We start from the raw sequence: 17,256 nt of genomic DNA, 5'->3' as shown, positions 1-17,256 counted from the left end.
ATGTAACATTTTAAAGGAAAAATATGTTGATTCAAAATTTCATGGCATCAACAAATCCCAAAAAAAGTTGGGACAAGGCCATTTTTACCACTGTGTGGCTTCCCTCTTCTTACAACACTCAGACATCTGAGGACAGAGGAGACCAGTTTCTCAAGTTTAGAAATAGGAATGCTCTCCCATTCATGTCTAATACAGGCCTCTAACTGTTCAATCGTCTCGGGCCTTCTTTGTCGCACCCTCCTCTTAATGATGCACCAAATGTTCTCTATAGGTGAAAGATCTGGACTGCAGGCTTGCCATTTCAGTACCCGGATCCTTCTCCTACGTAGCCGTGATGTTGTGATTGCTGCAGAATGTGGTCTGGCATTATCCTGATGAAAAATGCAGGGTCTTCCCTTAAAGAGATGACGTCTAGATGGGAGCATATGTGGTTCTAGAACCTGAACATAGTTCTGTGCATTAATTGTGCCTTTCCAGACATGCAAGCTGCCCATGCCACAAGCACTCATACAACCCCATACCATCAGTGATGCAGGCTTCTGAACGGAGCGTTGATAACAACTCGGGTTATCCTTGTCCTCTCTGGTCCGGATGACATGGCGTCCCAGTGTTCCATAAAGAACTTCAAATCGTGACTCCTCTGACCACAGAACAGTCTTCCATTTTACCACACTCCACTTTAAAAGACCCCTGGCCCAGTGCAAACATCTGAGCTTGTGGAGCTTGCTTAGAAATGGCTTCCTCTTTGCACTGTAAAGATTCAGCTGGCAACGGCGGATGGCACGATGGATTGTGTTCACTGACAATGCTTTCTGCAAGTATTCCTGAGCCCATTCTGTTATTTCCTTGACAGTGGCATTCCTGTTTGAAGTGCAGTGACGTTTAAGGACCTGGAGATCACGAGCATCCAGTAGAGTTGACCCTTGATCCTTAAGCATAGCAATTGTTCCAGATTCTCTGAATCTTTTGATGATGTTATGCACAGTTGATGATGATAACTTAAAAGTCTTTGCTATTTTACACTGGGTAACACCATTCTGGTATTGCTGCACTATCTTTCTGCGCAACAATGGTGGAATTGGTGATCCTCTTACCATCTTGGCTTCAAAGAGACACTGACACTCTGAGAAGCTCTTTTTATGCCCAATCATTTTGTCAATTGACCTAATTAGTGTCAATTGGTCTTCCAGCTGTTCGTTATATGTTCAATTTCCTTTTTCCATTTACTTATTGCTACTTGTCCCAGCTTTTTTAGGATTTGTTGACACTGTGAAATTTTGAATCAACATATTTTTATTTAAACATTACATTTACTCAAATGAAACTTTTGATCTGTCATCTATGTCCTATTATGAATAATATATTGACATTTGCCATCTCCACATCATTGCATTCAGTTTTTATTCACAATTTGTTTAGTGTCCCAACCTATTTGGAATCCAGTTTGTAGAAACGACAGCATCTCTGTTCTCTCAGGTGAGTGGAGCATCATAATGGTATTGAAGCTGTAAATATAAGGTGAAAATACAAGTGTTTAAGTGCTTTCAGAATGTGTAAATGTGAATTTATAGAACATTGTGCAACATACAATAAAATATATCTTCAACATTTAACCCATCTGTGGCAATGAACATGAACACACACGCACACAAACACTAGGGGCAGTGATCTCACAAACAGAGTGGCAGGCAGCAGTTGGAGGTTAGATGTCTTGCTGATGGGCTGTTGAGGCCCAGGGCTAATCAGAGGCCTTCCAGTTCCAACTACCTGTGTACCTGTGCTTTTGGCAGGTACTGAAGTGCTTAGTACTGGAATACAGCATTCTGGGTCCATGCTTTAAACAAATGCTCAGTTGCGTCATACCCACATTTACTATCCTGGACCCATGTCTTGAGCAGACACACACACACTTTGTGCTGGATTCAAGTTTGGTGCTTGATACTCAGGTTTAGTAAATCAAGTACACTTTTCTGGACCCATGACTTTGTTCTTTGATTGTCAAATGTAATGGTGGGATTACTCCTCTTCATGTCTCTACATATACTGTGTTTACCAAAATTACACATTCTTACCTTATCTGTACACATTCATCTTCTGTAAGACAACCTATCCATGGCTGAAGTGATGTCGACACCATACCTGTTGCTAGGCAGCATCTGCCATAACCTGGTGAGCATTAACAAAGTACAGGAGTAGACTTTTACAGCAAAGAAGCTAAAGATCAAAGTTCAGTTTGGGTGTGTCAGTTATTTGTCCCTATAAACTCTAAAAGTATCTATTAACACATCCACCCACAGTTTTTTTCTTTTCTGCTCTGATCTTTGTTCTTCTGGTGGTATGTTTATCACCGGATCTCACAGTCTGTTTGAAATAAAATGAAAGCTATATCCATTTAAATATATGTGAATAGATTTTTTCACTCTTTACCAATGCAGTATATATTATACCCATATTTTCAATTTTGGCACAAAAACTGAATCCCCAGACAAGTACCTTTACAAAGGGACTTAAAATCTTAATCCTCAAAGTAAGGAAGAGTAACAAGATTATATTCTAAGCAACTAAGCATTTTAACTTGGTAAGATCGTTATTGGCAGCTATTATATTATATAAAAAATTAAAAACTGCAGGTTTTGTTACAACAGCAACAGCTAGTTTGTGAAAAAAGGTCATTTACAATTATCACATTTAAATTGTGAAAAGTAAACAAGTTCAATCTTAATCCAGAAATGTCTCATTAGTATAGTGTTGACCATATGCATTTGGTGAAAATGTTATTAGATGAAGACGCAGAATATGAGCTTCAATGTAAGGTTCCACTCAATGTTGATATCAATGCCCTTTTGATACATAAACCTCTCACTCTAGAGAACTGATATTTCTGACTATTGTACTGTACTATTGTATGCATAAGGATGAACGAATTAATTAACTAAGTACATTAATTCCATTCATTTCAAAAGAAATGTTACAAAAACAGGTGCCAACCCATTTTTGGACCTACAGTTACACAGTTGAATTTCTAATTAACAAGCCATTCCAAAGCTGAGGTACATGTCTTAATACAGGAAGATTAAATATGCAGAAAAGGCTTCCAGGTCTAAATTTGAAAAACACAACTAGAGGCCCATGAGTTACTCCTATTAGTGCAGGCATTGCACCACTAGAGGGCAGCAGATCTGCCAATAACCTTCAGCTGTCTTTCAGTCAATAATTCAGTTCTGTGCATACAGCGCCCCTCAGTGGGTGCGAACAGTGCTGCAATTCGTTTTAGATTTCCTCTAGTCAGCAGAAGTAACAACAAATCTCTTCTGAACCAAGTTTAAAAGCTTCGTTTTAATGAATCGAGTGCACTAGATATCAAGCTACAACAACTTTCAAATAGCAATCTGAGCTGTGGTATTAAAGTTTAGGTAACAAGAGTTTAACATACCAAAATGTAGTTCTAAATAATTCTAATAATCTTTACTCTATACTTTGTTGAAAATTAATATTATATTATTGTTGTTGTTCTTTGGACTACATAGATATAAATAATAACAGTAAACTATTGATGAAAAAAGTGATTGCACAATTTAAATAGTTCCTCTGAATTGTTTGTGTGTTGCTAGGTGGTTACTACTGTGTGACTAAAATGACTAAGATTTGGTTGGGTGGTTGTTATAGTATAAACAGACATTAAAATAGGTTTCTATAGTATCCAAAATGGTTATTGTGATGTTACAAACTGCTGCTATATCTACCACGTTTTTGAGGTAGAAGTGATTGTTATGAGGTTTTTAGCAAAACCAAGTCAAATGTATTTGCATAGCAATTTTTACAACCTGATGGTGTCATAAAACAACTTTACAGCTTTAAAAAAAATTTTAATGAAAATCCCCAGGTGAGCAAGCCAAAGGAAACAGTGGAAAAACTCCCTCAAACCTGGAGGATGAAACCTTGGAAGAAACCAAGACTCACAAGGGGTACCCATCCTCCTCTGGTCAAACAAATTATAAACAATATAGGTTTACTTTAAAACTGGAAGCTACCTTGGAATCGGTATAGATATTGGAAGTCTTTAGTAAAGGTCTGTGCTTAATCAGTCCCATCAAATATCCAGAGGCTGCTGCAGGGTTACAGTGTTGCTATGATCTAGGTTGTTGTCATGGTGTTGTTAGGCAATTGCTATGGTATCTCATGTAGTTTTTTTGGATGTTGCTAAGATACTATGTTATTTCTAGTGGTTGCTATGGAGGCTAAATAGTTGCTTCTGTAGTTTAGGTTGTTGCTTGGGATCACGAAAAACAGCCAAAGACTGTTAAAGTGGTATAATCTTACAATTGATCAATAAAACAATCAATAGATTAATAATTAGCAACAAATCAGTGGCATGTTTAGAGAATCACTTTTATGGAATTCTTCTAATTATATTAAAAATACCTCCACATTCTTTTATATTCTACAACAAACACAATATAGCTAATAAAAAAGGAATCCTAAATGTAAAATACTAATTTTACATGTAAAAATACTAATCTTCAGAGGACTAATCTTCAGATGCCTTCTGTTTTTTACTTGCCTACTGACTCTCATGTTTCAGACAATGCTCTCTCCATGCTGTGGCTGAAAGGGTAGAATTACAGTCAAGATTCGAGACTCCAAAAACCCCAATAAAATAAGCTCCACTGAAAGCAGCTGCCAAGGACACAGTCTTGTCTCACGAAAGTCTGCATTAACTACGCAGTTTGAACTGATTCCAGCATTCTTTCATTTCAAGAGGAGAAAAGGCTCAGGCTGAAATCTGCATGACTTCCTTTTTCTCGCTGGTATGCGTGTGCTGTAGGGTTTGTAGGGGAGTACTGTGGTTCAACATAACTTCTCTCTAGAGTGTGACTCACAGTTCTGCCATTTCCTCTCTTTCTATCTCATTCATTCTCTCTTCCTTCTCTCTCTTCCCTCTGTGTGGCTCCAGTGTCTACTTTTAATTGTGGTGAAGCATTCCTATGTGTGTGGGTTAGGCTGGTATGGGCTCTGTGTCAACCACATAAGTGCACTGTTCATATCTCACTACTTCTCCATTTTGACATATATAAGTCTATGTATTGCAAGCAAATTTAGAACATGTCTTCTTAAATAAACACAGTATATAATTTATGAAATTCAATGTACTTTATATTGTTACATACAATAAATTACTTGTATCTTTAAAAATGGAAAAATACAATTCTACAACAATATTTTTCAGTTGTCCAATTAAATGTTCTAGTCTGAAGTACAAAGTACACTGCGCACACTGACACTAATTATAATGGTTTGGACAAAGGCTCCACAGAATAAGGCAGCAATGAGAATGAATGAGTACAAATGAATCACATGAAAGGAATAGGGAAAAAGAAAGAAAGTCTTCTTTAAGTTCTCACCACACACACTACCCTGAAGGACACTGCTGTGAATCAGCCTCAACTGTTAAAGCTTCCCTAAGTCATATGATGTGATGAAGAGCTTGGTAGTCAAAATATTAAAGGTTGTTCCCAAAAAACAGGCATGTTTCTGTCTATATATTATAATTCTATATTGTATTATGTATATGTATTTATATGCATATATTCTCATATATTACTTATATTGTATATACTTACTTATTATATATACTTTTTTGCATGTGAAACCTACTATTTTTAGGGAAGATGATTTTTTATTTTTTATTTTTTTTTTGTCATGGGTTAAAGTCCTGTAATGAGGAGAGGTATCTAGTGGGTGAACTGAATATGATGTGAGGACATTCGGTTTACTCTAAACTTTCTGATTTTTGCCAACATTCCATAAAGCCCATTGTGTTTAGAAATTGTGGATACGAAAGAACAGATCAGTCTTTATATTTCTCAGCAGAGAAAGAGAGAGATCTGCTTTCAGATGTGTTTTATGTAAACTTCTCACATTTCCTAACCTGGGTGTGTTAGACATTTGACTATGCTGTTACATAGATCACACAGATATTTGAATGACTTCTTATTTATAACACAACAATGCACAGTTTGAGATTGCTGACACATTGTATAGGTGTTCAATGTGTAATATTAAGAATAGGTTCACACGGTCCAGATATACTCTCCAGTCTGCTCACACAGCGAGTTAACCATGGTTTGTGTGCCATTTTTGGGCAAATTGAAATGTTATCAGTTTTTAGCTTTTATCAGTCTTTATTTTTAGACCTAGCATCACATAATTAGACAACTATGTCTGGGCTGGGCACTATGTAAGCCAAACTGATGATGTTTTTTTATGTTTATTTTATTTATTTATTTTATTTTTTTTTTTGCAGGAGCAGTCACAGTTCTCATTTAGTCCATATTCAAAAAACTTCTAAATGCATGATCAGTCCAACTGATTTTCAATGTATCGATATAGGACATAAATACGTGTATGATTTTAATTAGTGTGTATATAGATGAATAGTTCAAATGTTTTTATTTTTTTGACTGGACAAAAGAATGAATTTGGGGTTTAAAAAGGGATCCACATACAAAATAGTGTGCAGTTTCCCATGATGTCCTGATGCAATGGAATATTTAAAATGCTTTAAAAGCAAGAACTACAGTGTTGCAATGCACATAATATGCACAATGTTTCGTTTATACAGTGTATGTGGACAAGTAGTGGTAATAGATATTGTTCAGAAATATTAGAATATTTCCCTCTTAGCCTTGTTACCAGCTACTCTTGTGCTATTGCTACAAAACTTGCCATTATACTGAACAACTCTTTTCCTGAAGTTTAGTGGCAAGCTGGGTGTGTTAGCAGTGTCAGTCATGGATGCTACTTAAGTAGCACTAACATTTGTAAATGATTGGACATGTAATGCAGCAGTTAGTAATTTGGAGCAGCTGGTTAATAAGTCTTAAGTGTGTGTTCAGTTGCTAATGAAAGGGTAAATATGTAGATAGACAGACAGACAGACAGACAGACAGATAGAGACAAATTTATAGACAAAGAGAAAGGAACAGCGAGTGGTGAAGAGAGTGTAGCAGTCAGGGCATGACATATGAGAATGTGGGCAGGGCCAGCTGAAGAGGAAAGAAAAAAGTTTGGGGATGTGGGAAGGGACCTAGCTGACCAGAGTGTGTTTGAATGTGAGGAAAGGAGGGACCCAAGTAGTGGGCAGAGTATAAAAGGTTGCACTGCACAACCCACAGCTCTCGAGACCTTGTCTTTGCTCCAGAGTGCACAAGTTTCCTGTCACCATTTCCTGCATCCCTCCATCACCATGAGCTACTACACACCTATGTCTTCTCATGTGTCCTTCACCCGCTCCGTACCCGTGGCGTACCGAGCCATGAGCACGTATGGAGGAGCAGGAGGTGAGGGAACCCGGATCTCCTCTGTTTCGTCCTATGGGACCTTGAGGTCTGCTCCTCTGGGAGGCTCCATCTCCTCCAGCTCAGCCTTTAAGGTGAGCTCTGCGGCCTCTGGGTCTGGGTCCCTCCGAGCAGCCGCAGGCACAGGAGGGCATACGTTGGGAGATGAGAAGGGCCAAATGCAGAACCTAAATGACCGTCTGGCCTCCTACCTGGCCACAGTGCACAAGCTGGAGAAGGAGAACAGTAAGCTGGAGAAGAAGATCCGAGAGGCCATGGAGAAGGCAGGACCAGACATGAGAGACTACAGCAAGTACAACGCCATCGTGGATGACCTGAGGAAGAAGGTAAGAGTTGCTGCAGGAAGAAGGACAAAACCTCCATTCATATCATTCCAGCACCTGTGATAATGAAACACAGATACTGCCATAAAATAAAATGCTATGACATAATTATACATACAAAAGACATCTCATTTGAAAATAAAATCTATTGTGGTATAATACAAATATAAATGCAGAGCACAGCTACACTTTTGAATGGCATCCATAAAATGTTGATTTTTCATAAAGGATACTACTGTATTACAGAAATAATACTCAAGATATGGCCACAAATGTATATGTAGCATTTTAAAATTAAACCATTTAATATATCACAGGCAGAAGGTAATGATTAGCATAAACCAGTGAGAGACTTTACAGTGCGTGTAAAGAAAACAATAATTTTCACTTATATGCATTTAACAAACACCCCGAGCCACAAACCTACACAACGTAATAGTGTGAGAAATTTTAAAACCTTTTTAAATATGTTAAATCTCTTTGTCTTTTCCTGATGTTCAAGGCTGGGGTATTTTTCCCAATTCTTTTGCACAGACTAAGAGACATTAGTAGAAAAGGGGTTCTCAAGTTTCATGCCTTTGAATGGAGGGAGGGGCACATGGCCTTTTTCATGCTTTGTCTCCCTTGCATTTCTCCTTCTGTTATTCCTAGCCATTCTATGTCATTCCATTCTTAAAGGACACGTCCACAAAGCTGCTGATGTTGGTCATGTGTTTTAAGGTTGGGGTTGCCAAGGTGATGGGCACAAACAAGCTGAATGTTTGTGAGCATTTCTAGAGCATTTGCAAAATTTTTCAATGGCCAGAAGCTCCAACACCCCAGTCTCTCTGTGACTCAGAGTCATAATGCAAAGCAGATGTGGAGTGATCACGCGCTCAGGCACGCACACACACACACACACACACACACACACACACACACACACACACACACACACACATTGTGACATGCAAAAGAGGAACTGCTACAACATTCAAAGCACATTTTTGAACATCCTGTTGCAGAATCCTTTCCTTATCCATATTGTTACTGTGTGGACATTCTAAACGTGATGGCAAATTTGATTTCATCAGTTATATCAGACAAAACAAATTAAGGCCCAGATATGAGCCCCGATTTGATTAAAAATATAGATAACATCACATTTTACTTTGTGATGAAGTACGGTACTGAGCTGAGGAAGACATTAATGCAGCATAGTTGTTCCTTAAGTATCATACCAGGATGTGACACATGGAAAACTCAACAGATGTTCTTAATGTGAGGAAATGGCTCATTCTTCACCTCCCCCAACACAGACACACATATATGCAAACAAATCTTCCCCAATTATTACAAAAGGTTTAAGGGGAAACATTCTTGTCCTTTCTTCTAAATTATACTGACTATAAATATGAGCCACATTCCTGTGATCTATAAGAAACATCAGCAACTTATTAAAACTCATTAACAGTCAACTGTGGAACCAATGAGAGATTGTAAAAAAGCAACCTGCATTTGTTTTTCTCTTTCTCAAATCCACTAGATATCAGATAATCACCATAAAATTTGAACATTATTACAGTCTTCTCTGTCCTAATATTCCAGAAACATATAAAAATAGTCAACAGACAAATCAGTGCTGTAATAAGCTGACTATTTTATCACATCCATCTTAACCCAGGATAAAATATATCCTAAATTTTATTGATCAAAACATCAGATGCCTGGGGCAAGAAACTGAAGATCAGGCAAGCCTAATTTTGCCAAACCACCATCTGTTACAAAGCATTTGTCCACATATACCAAAAATATATATCCGTCCTCAAGTACATGAGAGTAATTTAGTGTTCAAATTTGGTTCAAAAAATTGCATAAATGATCAAAGCATTCCCTCGGAGCCTGAAAATATAGACACTGTATTTCATAATATCTTGTCTTATTAGATTTACTTCTCACATTACTGATGTATACACTGCAAAAATGGCAGAGAAGGTTTAAGCATTTTGTTTATTGTTTTTACTAAGTACAAACAATCAGTTCAAAAGAATTATTTGTTCATGGCATTTAATTATGAATATCATTAAAATTAATGGATTAAGGCATATTTGGGCGAATTGTACTTTTTTAGTTAGTTAGGTCTGCCTGTGCCTTTTGGCAGATAGGGCAGCGAGTTGACACTATCGTTTTCAATCAGCATATTTTTGTCAGGCGATGCTAGTATACTTCAGGTCATTGAGGAATATTCTCCATCTTGTGATTTTTTATCGGCTTTATCTCGGTTTCCCTACTGTTGTACACCATTTCATGGCTGTTTTTGAGTGTCTATGGTCAAGAAGATGTTAGATGTGACCAGCTAATTTCATTTGGCTGTTTTGTGACAATTGCAGACAACTAAGCATTGTAAGAGTTCTGAAAGGTTTAATGATATTTGCATACTGCTTTCCCATTAGATATTTGATGCCACAGTGGACAATGCCCGTCTGGTTCTGCAGATTGATAACGCTCGCCTGGCTGCAGATGATTTCAGAGTCAAGTGAGTCAACACTATTCCATTCATGTTTTCTAATGTTTTTTAATGCCTATCTTTGGGAATGCATGTTCTGCACATTTTTTTTTGTTTCCTTTCTCATAACTGACCCATACCACGAGGACCTGTTCCTGTTCTAACCTTATACAGCCTTGCTAAATTCTAGCAATTTTATTTTGTTTTGCTGGCTTAGTTTATGAGAATCCCCAGCACAACACGCAAGATCCATAACCATCTGAATTGGGCCAGTGGCTGATACGTTTGGAAACTCCAGTGGAAAATGATTAACCACAATGACTAATAAAATAGGCTGTTTTTTTCCTAACCAAGACACATGCTTTTAATAAACATCAGTGTGTGTTTTGCAGGTTTGACAATGAGATGGCCATTAGGCAGTCTGTGGAAGCAGACATTGCAGGGCTGAAGAAACTCATTGATGACACCAACATTGGACGTATAAATGTTGAGAATGAGCTTGAGGCCTTGAATGAAGAGCTCATCTTCCTCAAGAAAAACCATGACAATGTGAGTTATGTTTAATTACTCTTAACACTTAATGTTTGCTGTAACTTGAAGATTGATCTATGCTCATACATTTAAACACTGTTGTAAATATAGGTGGGACAGTTAAGAATTGTGTATTATACTAGAATTTTAAACTTAGAATTTTGATGATCTTTTCCATATCATCTTTCCTACTAATCACAATTCAGCAATAATACAGGATTAAACAGAGGATGAATGCAATTAGCACAATTCTGAGGTTTTGAAAATTTGGAGCCTGTGATGATGTACAGTACCTGTGACACATCACCAAGAGAAACCATTATATGTATACTTACCTGTACTTACTCGCCTGCAGACGGGTCATGTGAGAGGGAAAAGAGTACTATCTCTTGAGTTTTACTTACCTGGTTGAAGCCATTCTCCACAGAGGGAAGGGAGAATTAGCATCTAGAAGAGGGAAAATATATTAACTAATAAATATTGATATTATGAATAAATGTAAAACATGCCATGGCCGTAATTGAATCTTGGTAAAGTTGTTAGTTCACTGTTATTTTTATTGTTTATAAAACTTGATTATCCAAGATACAATAACTTTTACCTCTTTAGGGAATGGTATATTATAGGGGGTGGGGCTACCTATATATATACCACACAAGGGTAAAAGAGAAACACTCTGCTAGACCGTAGCGAGAGAACATAATCTAAGTGTATATAATAAGACTCAATTGACTTTGTTGTCATTATCCTTTTTTGTCTCTGCGAAACTCTTTGAGTTTCGTTTTTGTTCATTTTTTGTTGTCATGGAGCGCGCGTGTATATATTGTAAATAGTAATTTAAAGTCTGGTGTGTAAATAGAGGTGGAAGGGAACCAAAAATCGAACCCCTCTGTGTTATTTCGAGTCGACCTTACATCATCTCAGGCCTCTCGCCTGACTCTACCCATAGAGAACACCTCCCACCATTACACTTTGCGATGGTGAAGGGGTGAGCTTTATCACAGGGCCCCCTTACATTTAAAACATGTTTAACATATTTAAGCTCATTTCTTTGAATACTGCTAAACCATGTCTAACATACTGTTATCTTCTTTAGGAAGTCGCAGATCTGCGTAATCAGATCGCTCAGTCAGGTGTGCAGGTAGATGTAGATGCTCCAAAGGGGCAGGACCTGTCTCAAGTGATGGAGGAGATGAGGGAAAACTATGAAAAGCAGGCAGTGAAGAACGCAGAGGAACTCAAAATGTGGCATGAGAACCAGGTGCAGTACTGTGTCCACTTACCATGAGTCCAGCTTTTGTTTAACAATGAGAAAAAAATATTGATTACAATTCTCTCTCTCTCTCTCTCTCTCTCTCTCTCTCTCTCTCTCTCTCTCTCACTCTGTAGATTTCTGAGTTACAAGTGGAAGTGACACAGAACACAGAAGCATTACAGGGAGCTCAGATGGAAATTAATGACTTGCGAAGACAAATCCAGACTCTGGAGATAGAGCTAGCATCCCAACAAGGCCTGGTACTGCTACAAACAAAATACACATAGCCATACAAACATAAATGAACACAGATATTAACTCCACTAGAAACAACCATACTCAAGACAAATTACATGGTCAGCAATGCCACTGATGTCCAGACTCACCCACACTACAGACTAGACACTCAAACACAACATTACCAAACTAGACTTTTCTTCAAACAAGACCTGGTATTAAAAATCCACAAAACACAATGATTACATGGGTGTGTATGCAACATTTCTCAGTAACATTGATAACTCTAGTGGTTGAGATTAAACTACTGTAGATTTATAGAGATTTAAAGCTTTTCTTCAAAGTGATGGCTGTAGTAACCAGGGAATCCAAATGTAGACACAAGATACAATTATATAAGTTTTATGCATTGTCCAAGAGAAGTAAACTTACTGTATACTTGTGTGACTTCTATACACTCTTTAAAATGATGGCATTTCAAAGGGTCCTTTATTAAAGAAAATGGTTCTATATAGAACCCAGGACCCTTGAATAACCTTTTACATGATTAAAGGGTTCTTTTCATCATAAAGGAGTTCTTCGTGTTGATGGATAGAGTGCTCTAGATGGTTTGATATAGCACCTTTCAGGATAGGGGTCTCAATGGCACCAAGAAGAGTTCTTCTATTGTTAATGTCAAGCTTGTTACAATAGAAGAACCATTTTTGCTGCCATACACAACCCTTTTCTAAAAGGTGCTAAATAGGTGCTATATCATCCTCATTCACATACTTCATCAATCTAACATCTGAAAGTCTTAAAGTATAAGGCCCTCAAATCAGGGGTGGAGCAGTGGAACTGCTGTAATGTCTGTTGCAATCCTATTGGATGGCTTAACTATAAAACTGGAAGACTTAAAGGAACAGGATATAAGATTTGTTTTTTTTTTTATTCCTGGTGCTCTTCGTAGTGTAATTCATCTTTACAGCACTATAAAGAAATCAATGGTGAGGTGGTAGGAGTGGGAGTGCTTTCCTGCCCTTCTCCAAAACTTACATAGTGCATTTTCTGCTGTACTGAGAGGCTCTATGCTCCAATTGCAGCTCAGTGGAGCATCACAATAATTTTGAAGCTGTAATATTAGGGGGGTTTTTTTTACAGAGAGATGAAAATGATTTTTTATTAAAAATAAATGGTAAATGACCTCTTGCTATAATGGTTAGTAAAAACATAATTTGTATTACTAATTGTCACCAACTCAATATTATAATTGCTATTGATTTTTTTTAAATGTACCAATGCAACTTTATTTCAGAAAGCATCTCTGGAGGACACGTTACGGAGCACAGAATTACGAACAAATGTGGAGATGGAGAAATTCAACACCATTACCCTACAGCTGGAAGCAGAACTGGCCCAGTTGAGGGCAAAGATTACTGAACAGGGTCAGGAGTATGAAGCTTTGCTCAACATGAAAATGAAACTTGAGGCTGAGATTGCCACCTACAAGACCCTTTTGGATGGAGGAGATTTTAAGTGAGGAACCAATAATATGTTTTAATTTAGCTTGATGCACCTAGTAACTGCGGCTCTCTGACTCTATTCTACGTTTCTGCTTTCTTTTGTTCTCCAGGCTTCAAGATGCACTTGAGGCTTGAATCTGAGACCAGATATTTAGGGTGAAGAGGAGATGGGTGACAGGGTCAAAACCACAAAAAAAAATTATCTCATTTCAGAATGTGAAAATCTGCCTGAATCTGTGAGAAAAATGTCATCTTTTTCAAGCATGTGCATGTACTTCACATGTTTCAGTGAAGTTATAATCATTTAAATCACTTTAAAGTGAGACATTAAAATAAAAACCATTTTCTGAAATAAAAGAGTATTTGTGTTGCATATATATATATATATATATATATATCCTGCTCCAGGTGACTGTCTGTGAGGAGTTTGGTGTGTTCTCCCAGTGTCCATGTGGGTTTCCTCCGGGTGCTCCAGTTTCCTCCCACAGTCCAAAAACACACGCTGGTAGGTGGATTGGCGACTCAAAAGTGTCCATAGGTGTTAGTGAATGTGTGTATGTTGCCCTGTGAATGACTGTCAGATTTTTGCTGCCATCTGGTGGGATTAGCTTGCAGAATGCTCTTCAAATTACTGGTGTACATTAGAACATTTTTGCCATACTTATACAAGTGCCTTTTTGACCTGCAGTGCAAATCAAAATGGCAAATTAGACAGAACATTTGAAAAAAAATACTAAAAACAAATAAGTAAATAAATCAGTTAGGTGTTCCTAATCCAGGGATCATTCAGAGTATGAATATACAGCTATGAAATTATATTTAATTATTTATTTTAAATAGATATTGATACTTAATACGTAATATATTTTAATGACCACAAACCAAATTATACAATATTAACACAATACAGTTGTATTTACTGTTGTTTTCATCATAAAAATAAATAATAATTTGGTGATAGTTTGGTGATATTTCCACATTAAGAAATCTGAAACAGCACAAATAAGTCAATATTACCCACCTATGGGTCAGGAATAGAACAATCCTCATTTTTGGTTTGTGCTTTTCAAAGTTTGGGGTTCTTTCTGTTGAGAGAGAGAGAGAGAGAGAGAGAGAGAGAGAGAGAGAGAGAGAGAGAGAGAGAGAGAGAGCATACTAGATAATTTAAAGACTGGAGAGCTAGCAAATGGTGAGGAAACAGACAGTAACTGTAGGATTAAAAGTGTAAGCTCTGTGAATTTTTGAAGAAAATGAGGAATGTGTTGCTTAGTAGCCTGAAGGTGGAAGATGAAACTGACAATTCAAGAACATGCTGAACAATGCCAATATTACCTCTGTAAACAAACCATTGAAGCTTGAACTAAATTTGTAAATATGAACATTGCGAATAAGAAGCAAGTCATCTGCCCCATAAGATGACATTTATGGCGGAAGAGAAAATTGATAAGGAAGATAACATCAGCTTCACCCAGTGAAACATTTAGGTGGAAATGTAAAGGCAAAAATAAACAAAAAACCTTGTGGCTCGTTTTTTTTTTTCTTTTGCTAGCATATAGACATTTTAAAGAAATGATGAAAACATTCCTGTGTAAATAGGTTGATTATTGCACATTCATTTTAGCTATGACGTTGAAAAAAGTTCTTGAACTCTTCTTGTGCACATTCGTGTAGTTTTAGTTTTCCTCAACCTGGCAACCCCCATGAGTTTCGAGACAAGGGAAGAGGGGGAGTAGACAGACAGCTTTCTATATTGTTTTGAATTTGGACTGCAGTATCCATTTGAACACTTCCTTCACAGCGCCTTCACGGATGAAAACTGAAAAAAGAAAACCTCAGGTTTGTTACATTGACTATCCAGCTATTAATAAAGAATGCATCTTTAATATTATTTCTGAATTGTTCTGAGGTGCCACCTAGAAGAACTTACCACCTACAGGGTCTAGCTGGCATTGTAACCCACAAAGTTGTTATAAGGCCTGTCTATGAACACCACCAAAAATATATACATATTTTAACAAATAATAATAAAGGGGAAAATCACAAAAAAATGTTCAGAATGAAAACAATATCAGTTGAGTTGACATGGCTGATCCCAACAGAAATAAAACAGAGGAGCTCCTGTTAAACAAAATATGCCAGAACCCCATGGACAATCAATGAATCAATAAAATATATATCTCTGAATAAATTTGAAAAAAATTTAGTTGTTACAGTGACAGCAGTGATAAGGTGATTAATAGTTTATAGTAGGCCTCAAATCCATAAGGAATGCTTTTTAAAGGATCAAAATGTTCTGGCATTTAACACAGCAGATTCAGAAACATATATAGAATGCAGGTTCTGTAAAATGGCACTATACTTTGGGGCTGTAGGAGACCTCTTATGTGGTAATTTGTAACATTGTTTGGGCTTGAAACCCTTTCCTCAAGTGGATAAATGTGATAACTGCAAAAGTAACGTAAGAGATTTCTGAAGAGAATGTTGTGAAGGACATTTTTTTCTGAGGATGTAAGTAAACGATCTATTAATTGTCATCATCTCTTCATCACTCTAGACCTCTCTCATATACTCACATGCCTTGCCCATCATCCAGGACCTTTTTATGAGCTGTGTGATGTAAATAACCTATGTGATGTAAAGATATAAGATGTGGTTTTAAAAACCATGGTGTCTGGAGCAAAGACACTGTGTTATAGACCATTTCATTTCCTCCCGACTTTACCAAAAATCTTTTATCTGGAAAATAATTGAACAGGTCAAACATATAAAGATCAGTAAGGATTTCAAACATACAACCAGTGTCTTGCAGCTACGGCTTATAAATGAGACAAGGAGTCATTGTTGTGTTGCTTCTAGGGGCATTCTTTTTCCATGGGCTTAAATACTTTCAAGCAAAATAGAGGACGGGGTGGGGGAGGAGTGGATGGGGGAGGGTCTGGGTATGTGTGGATGTTGTCAGTAGAACCTGAGAGGGACAATGAAATAGAGAGAAAGGAGGGAGGGAGGGAGGGAGAGAGAGAGAGAGAGAGAGAGAGAGAGAGAGAGAGTGCGAGAGAGCATGCCCTAGACTGAAAATACACTGGAAATATAGGACTGTCAGCTCAGCTTGGAGCATTTGTGGATTGTTATGATAGAGTGGAGGTACAGGCCAATGAGAAGGTAGGGTAATTAAGTGTGTTTGTGTTCTTTGTGTGCATGTGTGTTTGTGAACCTACTGAAACACCATGTGTGAATTAAAAGCATTGTATTTTTTCCATCCGGACCTGCTTACAAGGAATAGGAATATTTTAGAGTGGGTGAATTGAATGGCAATTTTTTTTTTCTTTTAGTCTTGAGTTTGTAAGCATAGACAGACAATGGACAGATCAGTTCATGCACCAGGAACACTAAGACAAAGTCCAAAGCTTAGAATTGCACGATAGTAAAACTGTGTTGCAAAAGGGTATTGATAATGACTTTAACAGCTGAGCTTTCTGTGTGCATTCGTTCCACTAACCACTACAGCACTGTGTGGGGCAGGGGAACACTCAGCAGTACATTGGTAGCTGCACTGGTCAGCATGGTG

At 37.5% G+C, this 17,256-nt stretch overlaps 1 protein-coding gene across 1 annotated transcript; it reads left to right on the top strand.

Moving 5' to 3' along the window:
* Positions 1-7,189: 7,189 nt before the first annotated feature.
* On the top strand, positions 7,190-14,046 carry krt18b (keratin 18b). Its single transcript, XM_066663303.1, has 7 exons — positions 7,190-7,684; positions 10,114-10,196; positions 10,559-10,715; positions 11,794-11,958; positions 12,087-12,212; positions 13,484-13,704; positions 13,802-14,046. Exons 1-7 carry the CDS (start codon positions 7,247-7,249, stop codon positions 13,824-13,826), a joined length of 1,215 nt encoding a protein of 404 aa, XP_066519400.1. The 5' UTR covers positions 7,190-7,246; the 3' UTR covers positions 13,827-14,046.
* Positions 14,047-17,256: the final 3,210 nt, after the last annotated feature.

This window comes from Hoplias malabaricus, chromosome 3 (assembly GCF_029633855.1).
Source record: "Hoplias malabaricus isolate fHopMal1 chromosome 3, fHopMal1.hap1, whole genome shotgun sequence".
Taxonomy (NCBI): Eukaryota; Metazoa; Chordata; class Actinopteri; order Characiformes; family Erythrinidae; genus Hoplias; species Hoplias malabaricus.
The sequence above is the reverse complement of the archived record's forward strand: the minus strand, read 5'-3'. Positions and strand labels throughout refer to the sequence as shown.